General features: G+C 39.1%; 4 protein-coding genes across 5 annotated transcripts; all 4 read right to left on the minus strand.

Annotated features, from left to right (window-relative positions):
- Positions 1-3,676: 3,676 nt before the first annotated feature.
- Positions 3,677-8,539, minus strand: LOC112182914. 2 transcript variants are annotated; one of them, XM_024321475.2, is made up of 4 exons: positions 7,948-8,539; positions 7,637-7,752; positions 5,596-5,839; positions 3,677-5,270 (listed from the first exon to the last, which is right to left on the minus strand). In XM_024321475.2, exons 1-4 carry the CDS (start codon positions 8,305-8,307, stop codon positions 3,888-3,890), a joined length of 2,103 nt encoding a protein of 700 aa, XP_024177243.1. In that variant the 5' UTR covers positions 8,308-8,539; the 3' UTR covers positions 3,677-3,887. The 2 variants fall into 2 exon arrangements, with proteins under 2 accessions (XP_024177243.1, XP_040365778.1); XM_040509844.1 differs by having other exon boundaries at positions 7,637-7,767.
- Positions 8,540-9,542: 1,003 nt separating this feature from the next.
- On the minus strand, positions 9,543-12,976 carry LOC112182916 (probable signal peptidase complex subunit 2). The gene is made up of 5 exons (XM_024321476.2): positions 12,792-12,976; positions 12,548-12,699; positions 12,277-12,358; positions 10,101-10,243; positions 9,543-9,944 (listed from the first exon to the last, which is right to left on the minus strand). Exons 1-5 carry the CDS (start codon positions 12,891-12,893, stop codon positions 9,848-9,850), a joined length of 576 nt encoding a protein of 191 aa, XP_024177244.1. The 5' UTR covers positions 12,894-12,976; the 3' UTR covers positions 9,543-9,847.
- Positions 12,977-13,314: 338 nt separating this feature from the next.
- Positions 13,315-22,680, minus strand: LOC112182917 (peroxisomal nicotinamide adenine dinucleotide carrier). Its single transcript, XM_024321478.2, has 11 exons — positions 22,457-22,680; positions 22,295-22,372; positions 22,105-22,179; positions 15,682-15,812; positions 15,333-15,387; positions 15,061-15,168; positions 14,913-14,981; positions 14,719-14,826; positions 14,540-14,608; positions 14,032-14,086; positions 13,315-13,755 (listed from the first exon to the last, which is right to left on the minus strand). The coding sequence occupies exons 1-11, from the start codon at positions 22,535-22,537 to the stop codon at positions 13,574-13,576; spliced, it is 1,011 nt and encodes a 336-aa protein (XP_024177246.1). The 5' UTR covers positions 22,538-22,680; the 3' UTR covers positions 13,315-13,573.
- A 591-nt stretch (positions 22,681-23,271) lies between these two features.
- LOC112182918 (S-type anion channel SLAH2) lies at positions 23,272-26,468 on the minus strand. The gene is made up of 6 exons (XM_024321479.2): positions 26,323-26,468; positions 25,681-25,845; positions 25,017-25,535; positions 24,146-24,919; positions 23,938-23,969; positions 23,272-23,837 (listed from the first exon to the last, which is right to left on the minus strand). The coding sequence occupies exons 2-6, from the start codon at positions 25,810-25,812 to the stop codon at positions 23,462-23,464; spliced, it is 1,833 nt and encodes a 610-aa protein (XP_024177247.1). The 5' UTR covers positions 25,813-25,845; positions 26,323-26,468; the 3' UTR covers positions 23,272-23,461.
- Between the last annotated feature and the right edge of the window lie 322 nt (positions 26,469-26,790).

Consider the following 26,790-nt stretch of genomic DNA (forward strand, 5'->3'; position numbering starts at 1 on the left):
TTGGTTGAAGTGTTCAGGCTAGGAGTGCTCGCGGCCAGTTCAGATGGTGACACCTTCTCAAGCTCCAAGCCCTCAGTCAGAGTTGTCGACTCAGAATTGGATACATGGTTATCTGGGTCTGCAAGCACCGCCAGTGCTAAAGGTTGGTGGACGTCAGCATCAGTCTCAGATAAATTGAGGTCTCTTGCACGCAGTATAATTGGCTTGCGTGGTTTGTGTGCTTTCTTGGGTTGGAATAGAGACCTGAAAATATTCGGTAGGATCGGTGTTTGCACACCTTGAAAGCGAAAGGTTCTGTCAACAAACTTGTTGGCAGCAAAACCCAAAGATGGACCAACAATATCCTTTCTCTGGTCCCCTTGATTCGCAAAAAGCTTTTCATCCAGTTCGAGGAACTCACCAGCCACTAAAGCAATGTTTCTAATCATGGCCGGCTCCTCAAACAGCAGTGGGATGTTGTTGATGAGAACCAATAAGAAGAGTAGGGTTAGAGCGATATCTTCAATGGGCGCAACACCATCATATTCCATTATTCCTGAAATACGATCGGGGCTTGTTGGAACCTCCACGGTCCACCCTTCAGAACCATATTGCGATCCTTCCTCAGATCAAAAGCCAGCACGAACCGATCTGGTGCACGTTCTTGAATCTTAAAGTCCTTATCCAGGACCTATACTTGCCGGAGAAAGCGTTTCAGGTCATTCAAGGCGACCGACTTCTTGACCAGAGGACGTGCCAAGAGAAAAGACTGCTTGGCTAGTCGTTGGATTCCACCAGAGGTGTGGGAAACATCAATGACGTCCCTGCTAGCAAGTGCCAGCGACGCAGCAAAGGAGGAGGTGACGGCGTCAATGTTGGACATGTTGGCGGTATTGAGATCGGAAGGTGATCGACAGACGTCGCTCAGGTTTCTAGGGTTTGACGGCTGCACACAGAGCGCTGCCTTAGGGTTATTGGACAACTAGAGTGTTTCTATAAAGTTTAGAGGTGTGTATTAAGTATTTAGCACGAGTGTGCACTGTCAAATATGATAACTTGTTTTTGTATAAAAAATATTTCATATAGTTGGCCAAGGAAAGGCTGGTGTTCTTCACCGACCTTGCATCTTGCATATCGAAAACTGTTTATAACACTCCCACCTTTGAAACTCGTTGGGTAGGGGATTTGAAGGTTTCAAGGAATTTTAAGGTCATAGGAGCTTGAAGTGAAGGGATATAAGTGGCGGAATATACAGATGACTTATTTGGGTAATTTTTTTGAGTGAATGGATTTAATTATGAGATTATGTATACAAAAATCATTTTTGACAAAATTAATTATTATTTTTTAAGTATTAATGTTATCTATTTTGCCACGGAATTACTGCAATATAATTACTTTTATTTTTCTTTAACTAAATTATGTTAAAAAAAAAGGTGGCTCACCAATAAATAATAAAGGGAGCACTAAATGAAATATTAATTCCAAAACTTCCATTAAATGAAAAACAAAGAAAAGCACTAGAAATTTAAAAAATGCAACTACAACAAAATTGATGTTGTGACCACACCGTCTTTTGTTGGCGATCTAGCATGCAAAATTCTCAGTTTCTCTCCATTCCAAGCTTGAAGGATGTGTACTCGTCCTGCAACCTTTGATCCTTAGATCTTTTGAAACTCGATTGAGGTCCTCGGCTAGTTTCCTTTTGCGATTTCTTCGGTTTTAATTTGAAGTAGCAACTTCCAAGGTCGTGAATGTGGTTCCTTTCCATGGCCAATTCAGAAATCTAGCATTTTAACAGAAACATAATGAGAATAATGAAAAGCAGACAAACATAGAAAATTAAAAAAAAAATTATGGGTTGAAAAGAAAAATATTTCCCAATACATAATAAAGCTTGCATTAGTACATGGTAGGGAAAAGTGTATGGACCAATCTAAGACATAATGTATACCTTCTACATAACTCAATCAACAATTAGCATATCAAATAAACCGTATCTTTATTGCTATAATCAAATTCAAATTATACCAATTAAGTTCATTCAATTGCTACTATAGGCATAAGAACAAAAACAAATCAAAAGAACGAGCTGACTGATGTGACAGTGGGATGCAAGTCTCATCACCATATCCAATCCTAGAGTAAGTAGAGGGGTCTGCCAAGTCTCATTTCGTAAGTAGTCTTAGAAGTCTCACCCATAGCTGAAAGAAGGGAAGCATATGCAATCATACTGAAGATTACACACCAGATTCCAGCAACATCGATCGCTTAATCAACAAAAGCCTCACTACATATGTTCTTCGGCCTTAAATAGCTATATGTAATGGCATCACCCATCCTATAAAGTGAAAAGAATAGCTCTTTTTAGTTTACGACTCTTCTGAAAATAATTCAGGACAGATATTAACTACATGAAAGAATCATTCCCTAACCTACCAACCATCATCAATATGGAATGCCGATCGGTGTGGGTAACATAGATCGATCAAGACTAATGGAGTGTATTTTCTCATAATAATGTCTGACTGTGCATGAAAAATAATGAGAATATTCAGTTATGTGAGTGTGAGTATGCAAAGCATGATTTTTCTGTTAGTATTGGTCTAGTATAACTGAGCAAAATATAACTAAATTTCATATGACTGATGTTAACGGTATTTGCATGTCTATATCAGAATATATGCACACAAGTATAGTAGTTACATAGTAACATGCACCAACAGAAAACTCATCAGTAATAACACTCTTAAGAATAGTCTCAAGCATAATCTAGCATTAGTAGCATCTCCTTAACATGTTTTTATAATTTGATTCCAAGTTAACACCTGTGCAGCCTGGAACCATCTAATCCTCTAGCCTAAAGGGTTGCCATTAAATCAAACTGTTTGCCATATAGAATTACAACAGTTAAAGGCTTGGACAGCTGCCCAATTGGCCCACAGACACCAGCTGCAAGTCTGCAACCAAATCCTATATAAAAACACAGAGATGACCACAATCTTGAACTTTTGTGCTGCAATAAATAAAGAGTTTCTGCAAACTACATCGATACATTATAATTAAATCCAGTAGCTCAAGTTTTTTTTTTTTAAATACGATTTTTACAAGTGTAATCAACTTCATCATACATTTGGTGTAAATTTTTGAATTCCAATTCATACATTTGTAATATCTGATTTCAATTCAGAAACTAGCAAAAAGGGAGCAAAGAAACCATATCCAATCCCACCAAGACTATTCAAATGCAGACTTTATGGCCCATCTAGATGATTCTGGGGTTAAACATATGAATATGTCGATTGGGTTTACTTCCATTTGAAATGTAGATATCTCACATTGAGTAAGAAACAAACACTAAGCCTTTATAAGATCGAAACTTAAGCACTGAGCTTCTTGTTTACTCGACATGTATGAAACCCAAAACTCAAAACACCGGCAAACAATCAACATCCCTCAAATTGAACGAATGCAAGCTAGCAGGCCAATCACATCAAATTTGATGTAGAAACCGCAGAAGCAAATGAAGAATTATCAAGAATAATAACACATAATTGAATCGCCCATATTGAAAGTCCAAAATCCCCAAAATTAAACGATGAAACCTAGATTACAACGAGAAACGAAAGCCCATGGTGTAGAAGAAAGCTGGAGATCAGCGATGGAACCGGAAAGCACATCGTAACAAGGCCAAGGATGTGATTCAAAACAGGCACTCATTCATACAATCATATGTAATCATGAAAATGAACAATAGAGGCACAACATGGAACACAGCCATAAAGGTGGGGATTACCCCTAATTACAATTGGAAAAGACAAAACTACAGCCAACAACTATATCTACATCGGTAGAACTAAGAAAGAGGCCTACAAAAGAAACAACAAAAAGACCGTTCCATTACAACATTATTCATCAGTCCTTTTCATCCCATAATTCGAACAGAAGGTACCCTGATCTTCCAAACAGGATCCACCCAATCCACTAGATCCCTCATCCTGTATGTCAAAACCATTGCTGCTGCCACAATTCTCCAAAACAGTTCCACCAGTAGATATCCCAGGCAGTGAAACCATACTCATGGCTGCAATGCTATTTGCAATTACATCAACGTCGCTGGTTCCAGTGTATAGACCACGGCTCCCAGCAACAAGCATATTTCTATTCTCATCTGCATTTGTTAGCATGGCAGGTAATACATCCATCAGCGGTGAGCTACTCTGGGTTGAACCACTTATGAGCAGCCGACGCAGAGTCTCTCTTGCACCCTTCTCCAACATAGAATCAGTTTGAGGAATCAATGGATTCATAAGGTTCGAGTGCAAGGGAGGAATGCCAGTTGAAATAGCGGGGCCAGCACTGACAAGGTACCCTTGACCGGAAGAGCAAATATCCATAACAGGAATGTGAACAATCGAATCACAAATCAAAGGATTGAAGGTTGGGATTTGCTGAGAAGTTGGCCTTGGCAACCGGATGAGTGGGTCTGGAAGAAAGGCAGGGAAATCCAACAAGGGACAATCTGCCAAATTAAGTGGAGGTTTTGATGTCAACATACAGGAGGGCATACTGGCAGGTAATAAAGAAGAAAGTGGTGGAAGCAAAGCTGATTCAATGGATGAGCCGGAGATTGCAGGAGGTTCTTGTGAGTACTGCAAACCCGATGATCCGGGAGGGCACCAACAGTAGTAGGGGGACAAAAGAGGAGTAGCCATGTATGGAATTTGAGATGCAGAGTTCAGGGTTGGTTGGACAGTCAATTTTCCAAGTGATTCCAGAAAACTTGATGAAGATAATGAGCAACTTGCGACAACTTCTACACACTTGTCATTTTCAGATTGATTTGAACAAGATGCATTGATTGCCACTGGTGAAACGATTGTTGGGTCATCGACCGCTGAAAGATAAATGTCCCCTCGCCTCCTCAACTTTTCCCTGGATATATTCCTCAGGGATGACAAGGTTCTGGGGAGACCCTCTTTGAAAGAGCTTGACCTTGGACTCAGGCTACCCTGAAACGATGAATTTGCCTTCATTGACTGATTCACACTATGTCGAGAACGCAGCGACTTTGATGATGTTGACGAGAGTTGTCCATCTTGAGCTGTATCAAATAGCTCCATATTGGAGGTATTAACATCAGTATTTGAGGGTGCAGAACTTGATCCGCTTCCAACCACTGTTGATCCCACCAGATAGGCACGAAGGTGAGTTGCAAAGCAACCAAGACGTGACTCGCTGATTCCAGTTAACTCGGCAATAGAGGGCTTCCTCCTGATCAGATCCTTCATCTGTAACACAGGTGAAAAGTCAATTAGCAACCACTTTACCAGACTAATAAGATCAAATGATGTTCAGAAAAGAAATAGCATGAGAAACAAACACACTAATTTTATGACAACTCAGACAAGTACCATAAAAACAAAAACTGACAAAATGAATATTGTGCATCCACTCATGTTATAGCTATCTCCACTTTCTAGAAATCAACGAACAGATACTAAACTTCAAAAGAGATGCAAACTTCACGATCCCCCTTTATAACTTCAGCGTTTAGCACCCGTATAATATATCAATGGTCAATGCATAAGTGTAAGCCCACAAGCTTATACGTACCTTCGAAATCAATTCAATTCCCAAAAGCTTTGATGTCTCAGAGCACCAAAAGTGAAAAACCCGACCATCTGGGATTTTGATAATGAAAGACCGGCCAGAATTGTCTGCTGGAATCTCATTGACTTCTACAGCAGAGCACTGGGATTTGCTATTTAAGGTGAATAGTCTATCTGTATGGCCATCATCCCCAACAAATGAAAGACGTAGATCGGATGTTGGCAAGACTGTAAGATTCAAATTACCCCTGTGACAGAATAAATTTAACAGGAACTTAGCAATAGTAAATGAAGTAAAAAAAGAAAATAAAATAACAAAACAGCACAAACCGCAAACTCTCTTTAAAGTAGTTTCCAATAGAAAGAAAGATAAGCATAAGACTGACTGCATCTTCAAAAAAAACTCCTCCAGAACTTGATCCATTGCCCTCAGACTCGACTATTGTAGTTTCTATATTTTCTTGTTTCTTTTTCTTCTTTTTTTGGGGTGAAGAAAAGACTAAATTCACAACTAATTTCAATAAGGTGAAGTTAAAGTTAAAGGTCTTAGAGACAAAGGTCATAACAATCCTCATAACTTCTAATTATCCATTCTTTATTTTTATCTTGATTAAAAATTGATATTTAGAGTTGTATAAACCTAGATTTTGAATCTCAAATCCAAAATCACAAAATGAAAACTAAAGAGTATCATCAACAATGGTTGAGCTCCTTCCAGTAACCAGCATAAAGAAAGGTACAATCAATGAAAAAAAGGTCTTTACTAGTTTCACTGATAAAATATTGTGAGACATAATTATAATTATATCAAACAACACCATTTCAGACATATGTTTCTTTTCTGTGGATAAAGAAACAGACATAAAAATAAAGGTAAAAAAAAAATGGTGACTAAAAACCATGTTATGGGAAAAAATAGTCCAACAATGTCTAATTAGGAATAGCTATATGTGAATCAGAAAACAGATTCTGGATTACAGTAGGGAGACAATGAAAATGTCTCAGTCGATTTTGATTTCCATCAAAACGCCAATCATATATTGAAAAAAGCAGCAGCAGGCTATTAACATAGGGGCTTGAAACTACCTTTAGTTCCTCTTAATTCAGAGATCATAATAGAATACGCCCACATTACCTACAAGTCAAAAGATATATTTACTTGGAAGAATGAACATGGTTACCATTAATCAGCACTAAAACATTATGACTTAATATACACCCCCCATGACATTACATCTGTACACCTACTCAATACTATCAACTAAACGTTTTAGTTGGTATACCCGCTAAACTCATGTTTCATCCACACGTTAAATTTAGTAGCACTAGTTGATATTGCCACTAGTTAACTAAACCATTATGAAAAACAATGTGAGGATGACCAGAACATGATTCATTTGCAAAATGTTGATAACTACAAGATAGATTGAAAACAAAGGCAGACCACAGAAGATTCAAGAAAAAGTACGCTTCAGGTCATGACTTTCTGCTAAATATTCAAACATGAATGTCCAATTCTTTTCATAACTAATATGGCAATACATCATCAAACTAACCTCCACAATGTCTTGCCATGTCCGGCTGCAAAAACCACCATGCAGTGCAAGGTGACATCAAGATACATTAATGTTCACAACAAACATTAGAATCTACAAATCACACATGGTTAATTTATTTTCTAACTACTACCCTAAACAATCCGCAATCAGGGATTAGGCATTCCAAAATTTGCTATTATGCTAATCTGGCAAATCTGAAACTCTGAAATTGTTGTATTCTAAACAAAAAGACCAAAACTACAAAAGACATTTGACGTAAAGATGGTCTTTTCAGAATGAATACTGCTCAACAAAACATAACAGTTCTGTCTTTTAGATGGTTTAGCCAACTACAATCTTTCAAATTGCATCCAAGATACAATATAATCAACTAGAAATATGCAGTAGTGTTCCAACTTCTAGAGGAATGATCAAATTAACCATAAACACCGCAAAGGCACATACAACTAAGAAAAAAGGACCAGGAACTCAATACTATATACTTACTTTGAATTGGTAGGGCACAACAAAATCCCTTGCTTGTTGATCTTTCCAACACGAACAGAAACAAGTGGTATGCAGAAGCACCTCGCTAGCATTCCAACTTCCGCTGGCTCAAAATGCTGTTTATCAAATATCTTAAGACCATCAGTTTACCAAACCACAAATCAATATAATAAGTCGAATCTCAAAAACAATTCTCCTATTTCGATCAATGTTCAAAAAACCTAGCTCAACCAATTCACCAAGCATGCAGCAATCAAGTTAGCCTAATTTCTATAACTCAATTATCTTGGATCGTGGTTTATAGCATATACCTGAGTCAACTGAGCCAGCAACCGACCTTCTGCGGCATCGTTCGAAGCATTCATCTTCAGCAAAGGCTTCAACCTCTCGTCTGCGCGACACGCGCCCATAACCTGCATATCAAGCGCTTGAAGCCACTGCAAAACCCGGTCCTCTCGGTTGCTCTGCTGCAGCAACAGATCTCCGTCCCCTCCTTCAACCAGTATCCCTGTCAACCGCTCTTCCAGCCCAATCTCACTCCCCGACGACGTCGCTCCCTCGTTCGCGGCCGACGAGTCCTCAAATTCCTCGGCGTTTGACCGATCGGAAATGCGATCGACGCCGTCGATCTCGTCGTTAGCGTGAAAGTCTTCGTTTCTATGACCGGTCATCGGAAAAAGAAGTTTAAATCGCCGTGGAAAGATTCGAAACCCTAATTAGATGTGATTATTATCGTTTCAGCTTTCAAAATCTCAATCGGAAACTAGAATTGAATCGTAGAATTGGAGAACGGAGATGATTAACTCGCGTGAGGATGAGGGGAGAGGGAGAGGAGGATAGGGAGGATTTTAGAGAGAGAAAAAATATCTCCCACAAAACCGAGTCTTGCAAAAATGGAAGGACACGAATGGCGATAGGGAGTCATATATACCCAATACATTGAGAGGGGACTAGGGCGGACGTGAAGGCCGCCTATAAAATGCGACTCTAATATCGGTATCAGATCCGGGGCGGGATTGCATAGGCACCACGTCAGAAACTTTTGCTTGTGTTCAACGAGAGGAGCCACGTCAGTCACTTAATTTCGCAAAATGAAAGCATAGGTGACGAGGTTAAAGATGTTGTTATGAAATTTTTTTTTTTTTTTTTTTTTTCGATGTAAAAATATTGATAGTAATTACTTTAACTAAGTGATATATAGGACATATCTTCTCATTCTGACACCCAATTTCATATAGCAGCCGGTGGGGGTGTGTGTGTTTGGTGAGGTGGTAAGGCTTTGGTCTCATATATAAGAGGTCAGGAGTTCGAGCCCTATCAAGGGTGGGAATGGGGTGGGTTTTTTTTAAAAAAAAAAAAAAAAAAAAAAAAAAAAAAAAAAAAAAATATAGCAGCCGGTTTCACCCAATTTCATTTAACTAAGTGATATTTAACTAAGTGATTACTTTTCTTCTCATTCTGACACCCAATTTCATATAGCAGCCGGTTTAACTATCAGCTCATAATTTTCTTCATCCACAATGATAAATATTAGTTCTAAAGTTGCCATGGTCGAAAGATCGAGTTTCTACTGTATTTACATATTCCAGTTTTGGCATCATATTTCTTCCTTTAACTTGAAGTGTGGAAAGAAATGCATCAGGTATGAGACTAATTTGATTGGTAGTTTGGTACCTTACCTTTGTTTCAGGCCAAACATTGATGTTTTCATAATGCCAAGGACTTCCAGTTGGCTAATAATATATATCTTGTCTCTGTTATGTGCTTTAATATATCTTTATTGAAGCCAGAGTGTATTGTTTTCTATTTTCACCTTTTTCTTACCTTGATTGGGGGATAAGGAATCAAAGGCAGGAATATTCCGACGCAATTAAACAAAAGAGAGCTTCACAAGAAAGAAAAAGACTGAAGGTTACCTTTTGCCTGAGGAAAGATCTACCATTTAAAAGTATATCTCACCTCCGAGGAAATGGATAACAGAAGGTATACTTTAAAAAGTTCTAAAGCATTTCATACTTGACTCGATCAGCTGGGAAACAAAATATGGTAAATGTTCAAAATTTTCAGACTCATTCAGTTTTACGCTAAAGTTACCGGTGCAGAAGGCCATATTGTCAATGAGCAACATCCATTAATGAGGTGACAGTATAAGTAGAGCTATTCAGGGTTCCAACCAGCGTCCCAACAAATGGAGTAGGCGGTAGTTTCCTCTCACTTGCCCTTCTTTGGTTCTTTCTGGTAATCGTCGATCAGCGCTTCAACGTCTTTCCAGAAGAGGCCCTCCACCAAAATTCCGTCCTTGGTGAACCTACGATGTTAAAAAATTAACCGTTTAAGCATGCATGCTCATATAATCCTCTCCCCTGTGCAACGTAAGCTTTTCGTGGGTGCATAAAGAAAAGATCATTGTGTTTTGTGTGTGTGTGTGTGTGTGAGAGAGAGAGAGAGAGAGAGAGAGAGAGACCACTTGGTGACACTTTTGGTAAACTGTACTGGTGGATTTGCAGAAATAGATTTGGGGTCTGCACTTGCTATCTCAAGTGTGTACATATCAGAGAATCTTGGAAGTTTGGAAGAGACCACCAATCCAGTGCTTGTGAAGGAATCCTGCAAGAATAACTCACAAGTGAATACAGTTCATAAACATTTCAAGTTCCAATCACACTAGTCAAGTATTCTGAACTTATAAAACTTCTAGGAAGAATCATGTTATACATACATGTTGAATTTGACTGTGGCGTGTGCAATTCAACAGCGCTCATGTCTGGGTTTAGTAAATAAATAGTCAACACTAACAAGACGCCAAGACAAAGAAACCGTATACTCATAAAAGTTAAAACCCCACCTAGAGAAAAACGTAGGAAACAGAAATTGGCAACCCATTTCTATAAGTTGTAACTCTATCCGTGCACAAAATTCCAAGGAAGACTGATACCAAAATTCCAACATGTCTTTGTCTTCTAAAACCCCAAATGCCGCGTTTGGCAGAGTTGACTAGATTGGATTGGTAATTATAACCAAATTGGATTGGTTTGGGATTAGAATTTGCTGTTCTTATCTAGTGTTTGAAACAACAGATAATGGCATGACTGGATAAGGAATTTGAACAAAATCAATGAAATTAAACAACTAAAAGAAAGTTAATTAGAATTTCTTTTCCTACTCCAAAAAGATTTTCATACCATGAAAATATACAATTAAATTTCAAATTATTAATAAAATTGGAATAAGCTGCAGCTGCAGATGCAGATGAAATTCAATTTTCATCGGAAAGGGTATCTCCAGAATAAGCCATGCTTTCGGATAGAATCCACGTCTACCGGCGGCACAATTCTACCATTCCACTGATCTCGATGTGTTGCAGAGCACCGAAGATCAGATACATCGGCGAAATTGAAAAGCCGGCAGGAAGTACAATGGAGGAAGATGATGAGACAGAGGATGGTTATAACTAAAGGTTGAAGACGATACGGAAGGCTCACGCGTTCTATTGTTTTTTTCTTTTTTATTTGAATTTTATAGTGGTTGGAGTGCGGGGTTTCAATTGGATAAGTTATATCAGACCTTTTCAACTGGATTTGATATCAAGGTTTGATTGGATATAAGTAATCTGCCTGGAAGTTGTCCATACATCCAAACACAATTCCTAATCAGATTGGAGATCATTAATCAAATCCACCCTCTGTATCCAGGTAAACAAACGCAACCAAAATGTTGTTTCAAAATCATGCTCCTAACAGGGATAAACATGTTCTGTCAACCAGAAATAAGAGCCAAAATCTCCCGATCATTAAGGCAGTAATCTGTCTTGGACACACAACACATGTAAAAACACCTAACTACAGTCAGCTTGGCAAACACAAGCTAAAGGGAAACTAAAATCCTTGACGGGCATTTGACTAGAGACATCTCCATAGTCCACCTCTACCTCTGAAAGACTTGAGCAAGAAAATTGTACTCAGAATACAAGATCTGAGAATAAGGCATACATACTCACCTAGCCACATCTGTGTCCTGACCATTTAACAATTAGTTACAATAAACTTTCATCATTAAATATTTTATCCTTTAAAGTTTGACTACTAGAATAACTGAGACAACTGTAGATCATAGCACTTACAAATTAAAATTTGATAGCTTTCAGCATCATTTATTAGGTGGTCATGCATGTCTATAGCTACAACAGAGCACCCTGAATTAAGTCATCATTCAACTTTCACTCAGCAATCCCAAGCAAACACTATATCATAAATTTAGGTGCTAGAGCCACTCTTTCTGTAACAGAAGCTACATTTTAAATTTCAAGGAAAGGCCTTGAATGGGCTGGACTGTCAGACAAGGGTAATGAGGTGACACTGAATTGGTCATGGACAATGTCACAGGTAGTGCCAATAAACTCAATAATCAGTCTAACAAAATGAAGCTACACCTGAGGAACCAAAAAAAAGAAAAGAAAAGACAATCCTAGCATATCTACTGATATCATAGTTTATCAAATCAGACCCCTACCAACAAATATACTATGATCGTATAAAACTGAGATATTGGCGAGAAGACACATAAAAATTCAGTATTCACAAGTAAACTTCAACCTTCAGTTCAGCACTTAGCTACATTTTCAATCCCAAAGAGAAACGCACCTTTGGAGGATAAGTGAAGAGGATGGCATTCTTCTCCTTCACGTAGATAATAAGCTGCAATATCCCATTCAACACCACATACTTGCCAGAGTCAAAGATAAAACACATTTTCATCCAACATCAATACACCACTAACCACTATGTGTCTGTGTGTGAGTGCTCATGCCGCTAAAACCAACCGAAATACAAAATCAAATCAGTTCTCCATACAATTCAATCGTTTTTCTCATCAACTTAACAGAAATAAGCACAATTAGGTCAAAAAGGATATAAGGCGATGCAGAGGAGGAGAAAGTCTCGGTTCTCCGGGAACTTCTTCTTGTAAAACTGAGCGAAGAGAGCAATCACAATGATAACGGTCCCCATAACCAGCCTCAGATTGCTCATCCTCACGTCTTCCACATATCCACGGCTCGTTACGATCTGATTCGAATTGCAGAGAAAAATGAACAAGAAGAAAAAAATCGAAAAAAATAAATAAATTGAAATCAAAGAGATCGAGGGAGAGTGATGACCTCAGTTACAGACTCGTCGAGGACGTGCTTGATGGAGTGGTGGTCGACGAGGTTGGCCTTCTTAGGGTTTTTGGTGGCCGACTGTGATTTCTGTTCTTCCATGGTTTGGGAGGACTGGGTTTTGACGACTTGTGTCTGAAACTGGTTCAAAATAGAGTTGAGAGAGAAAGGGTAAGGTTTTTCAGCTCTCACTATTTTTTCACTATTCTCACCGGAAATGTTAGTCCTACGTGTAGGAAGACTATTGGTTACACAATCAAAATTTACGTGTTCACACTTCACAGCGTTGATTTACATTTGCATGTCTACCCTCTTTATAAATGAAATGTCACACAAGCACTTAACGGTGAAATTGACGGAAATACTTTATCACATTTGATGACAGACCAGGTACCCTGTTCGATAGGAAAACACTAGATTAATCGCATTATATGGTGTTTATGGTACGAGCAGCTCTTAAACCCGGGAGTCATTCAAAATTATGGAGAGAAATAACCAATGTGAATGTAATTACTATTCAGCGTCTGAGAACATTAGAAATGTTTTCTTGGATTTAAAAAAGCCTAATTATTCGCTATTCTCATTACCTCAAATGGATCCCCCCACCAAAAGTCCCTTAGTGTGTATGTTATCTGAGTTTGCCGATACGGCGATAATGGCAATACATTTCTAAACATACATTTGAGCATGCATGCCATGAAAATATTATGATAATCAAAGAATTGTGTATTGGGGGAAAGGGTGTGACAGAGAATGAGAACACCCCTAAATGAGGTTTCCATCTATGGAGGCTTTGATTTCGCTTTGTTAGTGAGCATGAACCGAACACCCCTGACGAGTTCTTCCTTGACCATGAACAAAACAGCAGCGGCGAGTACACTTTGTACTATTTTTGTGCTCATCCCTTTGTAGAAACCATAGAACCCTTCATAGCGAATCATCTTTAAAATGGCATCCAGAGTTCCTGAGAGTAGACACAAATATGCATCTTTACCAACAAATATAGAACTTTTGCGACTGAAATAATACATAATCAAAGTTCTGCGGTTTTAGCTTCTCGATGAATTATCCTATTTCAGGTCATGTATTCCTCAATCACCTGCGACTGATCATTAAGATTGGCATACGGCTCTATATCCTCTTAGGTTGTCACACATTGACAGCAATGCAGAGGACAAGATACAAAAGTTGTGAATGATACTTCTATGATTCAAGGTATAAAATAGTTGAAAGTTCAAACCTTTATAATGATGCCTTTTGTCACCAGTTGTGACCTGTTTCGCTTGAAGTCTCGCCTGCAACAGCAAGGAACACAATAAGAAACTGAAACAACCAGTTGTTACAAAACAAAATCATAACGTACTTCTGAATATACATATAAGGTCAATGCAACCACATCCAAGATAATAGCAAGGTTGTCTCATCCCTTCCTAGACCCACTCCTCCTCACTCTACTCCTATTCTTCAAACTCGATTAACCATTCCTGTCTTTGTGGAACCCTTTTTTATTCACCATTGTCTACCGATTTCCATATTCCAAAACCAACACAAGGGTTGGTACTTTAAGGAATTAAAACAAGCCAAAGGCTTTTCTATTGAAAAGAGATCAAGAGTTGAAGACATTACAGTCCAGACTACTGAGTCAACTTGAAATGGCTTGACCAACATTTTGCAATTGATGAATTATGATATAATTCAACTATGCATTGCTTCACAAATACAGATGCATATAAGCTCACGTAATTTACCTTCACGACTAAAAGAGGATATGTCACGACAGTAGCACCTAGTTTTGCCAAAGCACCAAGCAGGAATATCTACGGAAATTAGCCAATATATTAGCTCCAAAGGAAAAATTGAAAAACGGTTGGGAGAGACATTACAGAAGGATAGTAATGACGAAAAGTTTAAGATGTAGAAACCTAACCTCTACAGCAGTAATACCATTGTTATTCTTCTTACTCAAGGCACGTCTTTTCTTCAGCTTATTCAACATAGTTTCATACAGCATAAACTGCATGGAAGGATTACTCACCTGTGATCAAAAGCAGGAACTATCAGTTATACTCCCTTAGCATGTATAACAGTCATACTCCCTTGGTCCTTAGCATGTATACATACCATGATCAATGTGGGAAATACACCTCTCCAGAAACCGAAAAATCCACCTTCATCATAAACTTCTTGTACCTGTATGTGTTGCATATAGACTCATCAGTAAATCAATACATCACTCTGCAGAACATAATAAAGAATCTATTGTACCAACCGCATGACTAGTCCCGAAGGGAGGAGGCTCAGCTGCAGCAACAATTGCTTCATCTGGATCAGTTGACAGCATCTGATCAGGCTGGGACTTTGAAGTTTTTCTATGAGTCTGCAGTATGCAACGACAGAAAGCAATAAATTAATTACATCACATTTTAATGCAATAGTGGGAGAGATGCCTAAGCTTCAGTCTGTTGCTCTTTCATGGAAGATTAAGAAAAACTACGTTGAAATTGAAAGTTGAGGCTCATCAATTAGCTCTTTAATATTTACCTGCATGCGTGTAACAACTACCCATATAGGATTTGTCAATAGTACATTCACACACCTACAGAAATAAAATTGTGATAAGATTTTCTGAAAATCTGAAGAATAAAAAAAAGAAACTAATAACATTAATACAAAATTTACAAATCAATATTGAGCCCCAAGGTCCCAACACACTGCTAATACTTTTATCTGCTCCTTGCATTTATGAAAGATTTTCTATTTTCTTTTTTGATAACAAGAGTTTTTCTATAAGCCAGAGAGCTATTTGAGGAAATGTTTACTTCATAGTCTAGACTATATTAAGAAAGAATAAATGCCATGAGGCCAATAGTCATATGAGCAAAGAAAATACCCAGATAATGCAGCCACCACTAGCGAAGAGAGCATTCCAACAGATCCATCACCAATGCCCAACTTACTACGTTCAAGGGCAGCAACTTCAGCCTTGTTCCTGAATATTTGATAGAAATAATAGTAAACACCCTGTACCAATAAGAATTGCAAATATATAAGAAACCACATGACCAAATCAACCATATATGTAGTTATATGCAATGCAGGTTTGTACAACCTACTTTTGACCTGACATGTAACACTAGGGAGGTTCTGTCTGTGACAAACAGACTCAGAAAGAGCATCCACACTGTTTCGTAGCTAGTTTTTATCAAGTATGTGTAGTAAATATGCACCTTTTACCCCAGAACCTTGTTTCTCTTTATAGACTTATGACTGCAAACAGTAATAGGATGATGATGCAAAATATCACAGCAAGACAAACCACAGCACACCAACACAGAATTTTATAGAGGTTCGACAAAAACTTTTGCCTACGTCCTCTGTGTGATCTCTCTTGAGAATCACTAGCACTATGGAGAATAACAACTTGATTACAAGTACTTATTGAAATCCCTATGCTAATCCCCAACCTCTTTGCTAGATCTCTCTATCACCCTTGGCTCTCCCTGCCCCTGTGTTTGTATGATAACTGAGAACTCTCTGAGATCTCTCTTTGATCTCTTCTCTGATCTGAGGACACATTATATGAGCTCCCTGCAGCCCTATTTATAGATTATAGGTGCTGGTTACAAACATGTCACATTAGGATTCCTAAAACTATTAGAACAAGGAAAGAGAGCTAGCTTTCCTATTCCTAACTAGAATAGAACTTACTTTCCAAGTCTAAATCAATAGGAATAACTCTTCCTATTCCAAAACCCATTAGGATACTAGAAGAATTCCTGTGCGCACTAATCTTCACTTACCCATCTGGTTTTGCCTTGAATCCTAATCAATTTAGGCATATCAACGAGCCAAATTCACAACAATCTCCACCTTGGTGAGTTGATACCAAACTGATTGCTGCAACCTCCAGGATATCTTGTACTTCTTGAAGTAATCCTGAAACCTTCAAGAACCTTCACCTTGGCAAGACTCTTCTTGCCTCAACACACCTCAAGTGAGGAGGTGCTCCACCTCAATCTCAACATGCTGTAAGATCGAGCAGGTTCAAGTAACACTTGAACTCCTTCCATGGCAATGGTCCTGGTCAAACAATCTGAGACATTCTCCCTTGAATGAACTTTCTCAGTTGTTATCTTCCTTGAGATGACCCAATCTTCGCTGCGATGATCATGAACATCAACATGTTTTGTCTCTACTTTAAACACTTGATTCCTTGTCAAATTGATGACCCTATTCTTCATCACAACTTCTTGTTGAATTCCAAACTCACTCATTAATCCATTAAGCCATAATGCCTCTGCGGAAGCTTCTGTTAGTGCCATGCGATCTACTTCAGTGGTAGACAACGTCGTAGCTGATTCTTTGGTTGTTCTACAGCTCACTAAACCTTCACCACAAGTAAAGACATAACTTGTTGCAGGTATTCTCTTGTCTAAGTCTCCTGCCAAATCTGAACCCTCAGGACCAGCGATGCATGTTTGATCTTGTTGTCTTTCAAACATAGATTCATGCTCCTTGGTGTCTCTCAAGTAATACAGAATCCACTTCACTGCTTGCCAGTGTCGTCTTTCCGGATTTGCCATATAATTTGACACAGTGCTCAATGCTTGGGCTAAACCTGGTCTTGTGCAGATTCTAATATTGATAAGACATCCCACTACTCTTGCATAAGACACATTCATCATCTCATCTAACTCCTTCGTAGATGATCTTTGCACACTCAATTGGAAGTGTGCTACTGGTGGAGTAGACACGGGTTCAAATAATAGCCCTATTTTTCCCGCTTCTCTGTCCCTCCTTATCTTCACTCCTAGGATCTGCTGTGCAGCTTCTAGATCCTTTATGTCAAATTCCTTCCCTAGTTGTGTCTTTAACTTCGAAATTCTAGACATATCCTGACATGTAGTTAAGACGTCACCTAAATAAAGTAGCAATAGTAAAACCATACTATCCTTGAACACATGATGATAAATGCAGCTATCCACTGGTGAGATTTGGTCAAAATCGACCTTTACTTTCTGCGAATACTCCTTGGCCAATATCCGAGCTTTGAATCTCATGGCTTCCTTATCACGCATTCCTTCCTTTTTCCTATAAACCCACTTACAGCCAACCTGATTTCTTTCTTTGGGCTTAGGAACCGACTCCTGAACCAAGTCCTTATGTATGGACTTCTTCATCTGTTCTAACATAGCTCCCATCCAACTTTCCCGTACATCATTTGCTATAGCTTCCTGATACGTGGTTGGATCTCCTGGACTCAAACTTAGAGCATACTTGTCCAATGCTATGCTTCTCTGGAACTCCTGCCCAAGTGACTGACGAACCGAGTCGTAGGTTCGCAGTGCTAATTGCTCCACCTGAGCTTGTATTAATGACTGTTGTTGTTGCTCTAAGACTTCTTCCTCGATAACCCCTTTATCATGCTCCACTTGCTCAATTTGCTCCACCTGAGCTGGAGTTTCTTCCATGATCCCTTTGGTTAGAGGAACTTCGGTTGCTTTCTCTACAACATCAGTCTTCTTCTTCACCTCACTTGTCTTGACTTCATTGAACGGCATTGTCTCCTCATCAAAAATGACATGTCTACTTAGAACCCTTTTCTTGCTTACAATATCCCATAACTTGTAGCCTTTTACTCCTTTCTCAACACCAAGAAATATGCACTTGCGTGACTTTGGCCTGAGTTTGGTTTGCTCATTGTTGGAAATATGAGCATATGCACTGCAACCAAACACCCTTAAGTTAGAATAGTCAGCTGGTTCTCCAGACCATACCTCCTCTGCACACTTGAAGTCCAAGACTTTTGATGGTGACCGATTAACCAAGTAACACGCATGGTTAACTGCATCTGCCCAAAACGTGTCCGGTAATCCTGCATGCAGCCGCATGCTTCTTTCTCTCTTCAAGAGAGTTTTATTCATCCTTCTAGCAGCCCCGTTTTGTTGGAGATTCTCTTTCACCGTGAAGTGTCTTGTGATTCCTTCATCCTTACAAAATTGTAAGAACCTTTTCATTCTATATTCACTGCCACCATTACTTCTCAAATACTTGATTTTTCTGCCTGTTAGATTTTCTACTTCTGTTTTCCACTCCTTAAACTTGGTGAAAACCTCAGATTTCTCTCTCATAAGGTAGACCCAAATCTTCCTCGAAAAATCATCTAGAAAAGTAACAAAGTACTTGAAGCCTCCCATAGACCTTACTGGTGCCGGGCCCCAGACATCTGAGTGAATATAATCCAGCAATCCTTTGCTTTTGTTCTCACAATTTGCTAACTTGAATGCCACCTTCTGCTTCCCAAGAATACAATCCTTGCAGAAGTTCAGTTTGCAAACACTGATACCTTCTAGCTTACCTTTCTTGTGGAGTTCTTGCATTCCTCTTTGACTCATGTGCCCAAGGCGATGATGCCATAGCTCAGTCTTGTCTTTTACCTCAGCAAAAAATTACAACTCCACCTATTATTGTAGTCCCTTGAAGCTTGTATAAGTTGTTAGGTTGAATGTCGCCCTTCATCACAACAAGTGATCCCTTGAGAACTTTGAGTCTTCCCTCTTCAGAGCGATACCTATATCCGGCCTTGTCCAAAGTACCCAAAGATATCAAGTTCTTCCTTAACTTAGGAATATATCTGACATTCTCTAGCATTCTAACAACTCCGTCATGCATTCTGATTTTCACTGATCCAATACCTATGATCCTACACAGTGAGTCATCTCCCCTAAAAACCTCTCCGCTGCTACTCTCCTCATATGTGTCGAACCATTCTCGGATTGCACACATGTGGAATGTACAACCGGTATCCAAAATCCAATTTCTGAAAGCATTGGAGCTGGCTGCTACCACAAGGAGTTCACCGTCATCTTTATCTTGTTTGATGACTACATTAGCTGTGTTTGAACTCCCTACCATCGCCGCTGCTTTCATCTTCCCTTCTTTGCAGTTTCTTTTCAAGTGGTTGGTAGCACCACATTTGAAGCAACCTTTCTTGTATTTTTCCTTGGATTTTGATGTACCCTTGTTACCAGATTTATCCTTCATACTCGTCAACTGACCTGTCTCATTGCCTTTGACATGAAGGCCTCCTTGAGAGCTTTTGGTCTCCCTACTCATCTTAAAATAAGATTGAATAGCTTCGGTAATCTCATCGTACTTGAGAGAATCCTTACCGGAAACGAGTCTGGTGATGAAGTGCTCAAATGAAGCTGGTAAAGATCTTAGCAGCATAAGTGCTTTCTCCTCATCTTTATACCTCACATCCACCTTTGATAAATTGGCAACACAAATCTGAAATTTATTCAGATGATCCTGCAGATCCCCGCCTTCATCCATCCGAAGACTATAGAGTTCATCTTTCAAGAAGAGTTTATCTGCGTCAACCTCTTTGACATTGTCCAATGTCTTACTGCTGTCCATATTCTCACCAACATGAACCTTACTCGCGTAAACTTTCTCGAGATAATCCCAGGTCTCCTTGCTGTTCATATTCCCACCGGCACTAGCCAATACATGAACCAATACATGATCAGCAAGATGTAGCTCTATAAAGCTCCTTGCCTTCTTGTCCATCTTCTGCCAAACCTTGTCTGCCATATCAGTTGCCTTATTCTCTATCCCGAGAATAGCCTCATACAAACCTTGTAGAATCAGGACACTTCTCATCTTCCTCTGCCATAATGTGAAGTTATCCTTCCCATTCAATATAATGGGCATCACATTGCTGCCTGCATCTGCCTTGTCATCTGCCATTTTAGAAACACCTTGAGCCTAAGCTCTGATACCACTTTGTAGTAAATATGCACCTTTTACCCCAGAACCTTGTTTCTCTTTATAGACTTATGACTGCAAACAGTAATAGGATGATGATGCAAAATATCACAGCAAGACAAACCACAGCACACCAACACAGAATTTTATAGAGGTTCGACAAAAACTTTTGCCTACGTCCTCTGTGTGATCTCTCTTGAGAATCACTAGCACTATGGAGAATAACAACTTGATTACAAGTACTTATTGAAATCCCTATGCTAATCCCCAACCTCTTTGCTAGATCTCTCTATCACCCTTGGCTCTCCCTGCCCCTGTGTTTGTATGATAACTGAGAACTCTCTGAGATCTCTCTTTGATCTCTTCTCTGATCTGAGGACACATTATATGAGCTCCCTGCAGCCCTATTTATAGATTATAGGTGCTGGTTACAAACATGTCACATTAGGATTCCTAAAACTATTAGAACAAGGAAAGAGAGCTAGCTTTCCTATTCCTAACTAGAATAGAACTTACTTTCCAAGTCTAAATCAATAGGAATAACTCTTCCTATTCCAAAACCCATTAGGATACTAGAAGAATTCCTGTGCGCACTAATCTTCACTTACCCATCTGGTTTTGCCTTGAATCCTAATCAATTTAGGCATATCAACGAGCCAAATTCACAACAGTATGTTACAGAGCCCTGTTCCACTTTGTAATTCAGAGGGTTCAACACTCTAACAAAATACCTCGGGTTGTCTCCTCTGTTTACAAAGACTTCAATGTTTAAAGAAGTGTGCGGCTATTAAGAGATTATTATTATTATTATTATTATTATTATTTTTTACCAAGCTATGTATGAGCATACAAATGTAGTATTCTCAGTTTTAGGGTCAGCAGCGGTTAGCTAACAATCTAGCATGTATCTCAAAATGATGAGGTATCCGTAGTAGTTGGCAAAACCTCATGAATCAAACCCAAGCTTCTTTGGGAGCTAAACAACAGATCCTGTAGGCATAGATAAGGTAGCCAACAAAACAGGAAGAGTTCCCCTTGGGGAACAATTCCTGGATGACATAAGTAATTAAGGGCATGATAACTCCAAGATGTCTGACTTATGCGATATGGGTAAGGTAGGCTCATCCAAAGTTAAAAATACTCTTGCCAGTGATAACACTAGCTTGCTCACTAGCCATAACTAGTAAAATTGTCTCTATCAATGCATAAGGGTGCCAATAATACAGAACAGAACAGACATAGTAACCAATGCTGTCCTCAAATTTTTTTCTTTCAGGTTCTGACCTATTAGGGAATACAATTCATGCGGTTGTATAACAAACATCAGTGCACTGAAAATTGTAGCATTTAAATTCACAGCTTTCTGTCCTTTTACATCAAGTTATCACCTACTAAACATAATTTCGAACTTCAGGCACTACTCGAACACACATAGAATTCGCTCATACGCTATTACGCTCCTACTTTTTAACCTTTGTAACAAGGATGAAATTACTATCAGTAAAAGTAAAACAATCCCAGCAAAGAGCTAAGCTCTGCTCACCTGAGATGCTGCTGTTCCCACCAACGACGGCGTCAAACCTCCGTACAACCGTTCCCATCCTTCATTCTTTATAACCTGCAACATCAACCAAATTTTCATTCCAAATTATCATACACAGTCCATTTTCTCAGCAACCAAGTCTATATAGAAGTGCACGAAAAAGGAAGCCGAAATTTAACGAAATTCAAACCTGGCCTATTTGTTCAACAGTTCCGAGCTTCCTCTTCTCCTTTTTCAGATCACGTTCCGTTTGCTGACGAGTGTTCACCTACAGATCACGGCCAAACCTTATTTAAACCAAAAGGCTCAGGAAAAATTGATTACGAAATATAACTGATAGAACAGTCCTTACAGTCTGGAGTGGATATGTGATGAGCTGGGCGATGATCCCTCCGCCGGCGCCGGCGAGGCCATTGATCACGGCGTCCGACATATTTTCAGGAGAAAATGAACGGAAGTTTGTTATTTTCCGGCCATCAAGGGATCAAAGAGATCTGAACTTTTGGGAGAAGACTATCTCGGACTTTGGCCTTATCGAACCTCTCCAACTAAATGCAGTCATTTATGGCACTCGCTATCACCAAGGGTCATTATCCGTGGTGCCTTTGTTGTTCCGTTCAAGAAAGTTGGTAGGCCATTTTGCTTGAATGACGAATTTACCCTTCCTCTATCCTCGTATTTAATCAAAAATAGTTTTTCTCTTTTCTTTTTGCTGTACATGGCCTCTCCTCGTTAGATTATAAATGGAGCCCCATGTTGGCTTAAACGCAGCACATGACGTCACATTTGAAGGAGAATTTAAAATTTGGATGCACCTGATGCAATTTGAAAGCGTGGGGATAATTGTGATTAAAAAAAATTATAAACCAAACTGATTTTTCGACCTAAAATCTGAAGGAGTAAACCGAAGTAGGACTTAATTTCTTACATGCACTACTCATTCCGTGAATGATGGGCCTAAATACTCTATCACAAGGTCAATCTAACTCGAAATCATATCCATTGAAATCTGATAACTGAGCCCAAGTTTTAAGCCCATAGTCTTAGTAGTAAGTACTAGGTTCACCATCAGTGATGTTGATGCTCACTTGTTCAGTGGGTAGATTAGATATATAGGATCGATGAGTGAAGAATTCAGATAACTAGTTGGTTTAGCATGTTAATGAATTAAGCAAAATCATCAATCAGTTTATTCTTCTTTCAGAGAGGTTCTCAGATGCTAAACTAGCATACATTATACACAAAACCCACCAAAAATGCGTATATTTAGCTACTCTTTTACATATGCTAAATTTGACATGTTCACTGGAACTAAGAAACTTGCTAACTTATGTTCCTCTCATGTACAAGCAGCTGGCTAGAGCTTAGCAGTTTCAAGGGATGTTTTAATTTCCAAATCCTTGTTTTCTGAGCTTGTTGCTGACTTCAAGAAATTCTCAATGTCTTTCGAATCCGAAGAGGTTCCCTTTATTAGATGGAACCACTTTTTGCGTGGTTTGTTTGGGCTTCTGTCGCTGATGGCAATTGCAATGTCATTGGGGAAGAGGTCTTGGAGCACAAAGGCATGCAAGACGGTAGTTATGAAAAGAGCAGTGACCGTGAGCGTGGCAATGATGGAGAGTATGACAGCCAAAGCTTGAGTTGCTACAGTCGTTACTTCATTCGAGTACCTGATGGTTGTAATGGCAGCACCAGTCATTGGGAAAGTGTATGCCCACCATGCCAACGAGAACCTATTTGAATCGATGTTAGAAGCTAATTTGTTGTACGAACTACTGATGGAAAATTTCTTTCAGTACTTCAAAATAATGAAATTGATGAGTGATATCTTACTTGAATCCTCGGAAAAAATTGATCCGGACTGCCTGTACGAGCAGAGAAAAAGGATAGACAAAAAAGTTAGGACCGGTATACTAGTCATGAGACTTAACAAAGTGAAGATGAAATGTCTCTGAAAATATATATCATCATGCCACATAATCAGGTATGTTTGATAACAATGATAGGTGCAACTTAATTGATGAAGGTTATATGTACTTGCCAGTGAGAGGTAAAGGAACATGGAAATGAAGTAACCAATCCGCGAGCCATAATCAAAGGAGCCTTGGAGTCTTGCCCAAGCCATGGAAGCTACGCTAGGTGCAGCAACAAACAGAAAGAACACAGGATGGAGCTCCTTTGGGATTACTGTCTCATTTGTTGGAAGTCTCTGGTAGAGAGTTACAAATAAGACTATATAGTGAGCCATCCCAACAGCGAAAAAGAATATTGGTCCTTCTTTTAGTCCCATCGAAGCACCTAGCAGAGCCCCAACAAAGTTGCCAACAATGGAGAGATGGTTAACAGGATTGGCTACTTTTGAAAGCCGGCGTTGCCCTCCTGACATCCACTGTCCATAGATTTTAAGCTCAAGACATAAAAATGGGGTCATGAGGATGTACCAAAGAGCTGGATGGAGGTTGCTAGAAATGGAAGGTGGCACTCCTAGAGCCAAGAATAAGAGGGCTATAAATGGGGCAAAGAAGAAGTTGATTCGAATTGGGTGGTAATACTCGCGACGAACTGCTTCAAAGTAAAAGATGATTTTAAGCAGGTAGATGCAAGCAACACCAACTAATGTAGCAACAGCAATGCACCACAGAACCAAATTTGTTGTTAAGCTCAAGTGGAGAAATTTCGTGGAGGTCGAGGTGGGTAGGGTTTTCCACAAAATAGCTTGGCTGCTGACCCCAAGGCAGATGCTAAATGAAGAAATGGGATACCGGAGAAGAAATGGCCACTGCTTGTCTTCTGGAAGCATTATTTCCTCTGAAGCCTGTTTAGTTTAATACCAAAATCATTTTATCATTTCTAAGATATTATACAATTGCAACTGAGAATACTGAATAAAGAACATAGAGAGCATGAATTACCCTAAGAGTGTCTAACTCAGGCCCTTCCAATGCATCAAAGTAACGTCCTGCAGGTAAAGGGTCAACTTGATCTGTACTTTGAGCAAAAGCATTCTCTGGTTGATCACTTTTTTGCGGTGTCTTTCCCCGGAGTAGTGATATCTGCCTTTCAAGTTTCCCAGACCAAGTCTTGAAATTGTCAAACCTATTATCTCTCAGCCTTTTAATACTTGGATGATAAGGGAAATGTCCAGTGTGCATTGCCTGATCTTCAAATGTGGAGCCTTTTGGCAAGGGTTGAGAGTGAAACTTTGCTGCTTCCAGAAGTTTGCGGCTACTACCACTCTTAGTTGCAGCAGAAGAAGAATCTGGAATTCCAGTGTTGAAAATTGTTTCAGGACTGAAGAAAACTCCTTTTATTTTCTCTAAATGAACTCCCATGGGTGATGGTGGCATACTAATAGAAACAGAGTGCGTCCTTTGATGAATTGGTTGTTCATCTTTATCAACTGTGCTTTCTAAAGTAGCTATCTCAATTTCCTGGCATAACAGTGCAAACAGAGTTACTATATGCACAACCATATAAACTTTTTTTTTTCCTTCTCACTGAATATTCCTATCAATGACAAAACAAACATGATACGAAATTCCTTTTCGTAGACCTCACTCTTTAAGACAAACTTACCCTAGCTGATGGCTGATGCTTATCATTGAGAACGGTATGCTTCTCAATATTATCGAAACCAACCACTTCATTTGAGGATATGTATTTGATGAGAGATGGAATTTGAATGGAAACCTGTTCTTCAGAATCCATATTTCGCTGTTTTCAGTCCCAAGGAGTTTGCAGCTGAAAAGTGATCAAGGACAGTTCAACCATTCAACTTCTATGATAGATGGTAAATCACTGAAATTTCTAGTATAGGGAATTTTTCAAGCTTACAATCAGTTGTCTCATACTATATATCCAGCAAGAAACCAGACTTGGTAATTTTCTAGTGATTCCATATACAGAGCTGGTAATATGATTTCTGTTCTTTTTCATTTAAAATTACTGATACCAGCATCAAGAGATTTTACATGTCTTACGAACTGCAATGTGTATTTGATCATTTGGGTTGTCAGTCATGTCACTGTAACATAGGCGTTGGATCACAAGTTCACAACTAACCAATAATCTACACCACAGGATCAATTGGCAACCAATACATTTCACTGACGTGTAATTCATATTACAAAACAACGCATAGCATAAAGAATTCTGTGTACGCAGAACTCACAATTTATAACCAGATACTGCTGAATCAAAAGAAAAAAGAAGGCTAACCTCGAAAGAAGATGGATAATATTGGAAGCAAATCTAGGCAATCAACACTTGGGCAGACAAACATAACCAGGTTCAACTAGTTAGCTTATTGCATGTGTCTGCTTCTTTCTCTAGCAGATGAGTACTATTACTATTAAAGAAGATGCAGATAATTAAAGACCATATATTTATAGACATTGCAGAAGAACAAAGGAGCACAAGTAGCACACGTCTTTCAGCTACATGAAGCCGGTAGCAGCTGTAATCTAATTTAGACTACTAATTACTTGAAGTCATTATCAGCTGTACTTCATCTTTGATAGCGACATGGCTGCTTAAATTACTTGAGAATTAATACTCTTTTTGCTTAAGGCAACCATATTTTGGTTGTTGCAATCAGAGACAGGCTTGAAATGAACTGTCATGCTTTGATCACAACCTTTAGGTTTGACCACATAGGCGATTGCAAGATCTACCCTTCAGCTAGGT

Source organism: Rosa chinensis, chromosome 1 (assembly GCF_002994745.2).
Source record: "Rosa chinensis cultivar Old Blush chromosome 1, RchiOBHm-V2, whole genome shotgun sequence".
In the NCBI taxonomy this organism is placed as follows: Eukaryota; Viridiplantae; Streptophyta; class Magnoliopsida; order Rosales; family Rosaceae; genus Rosa; species Rosa chinensis.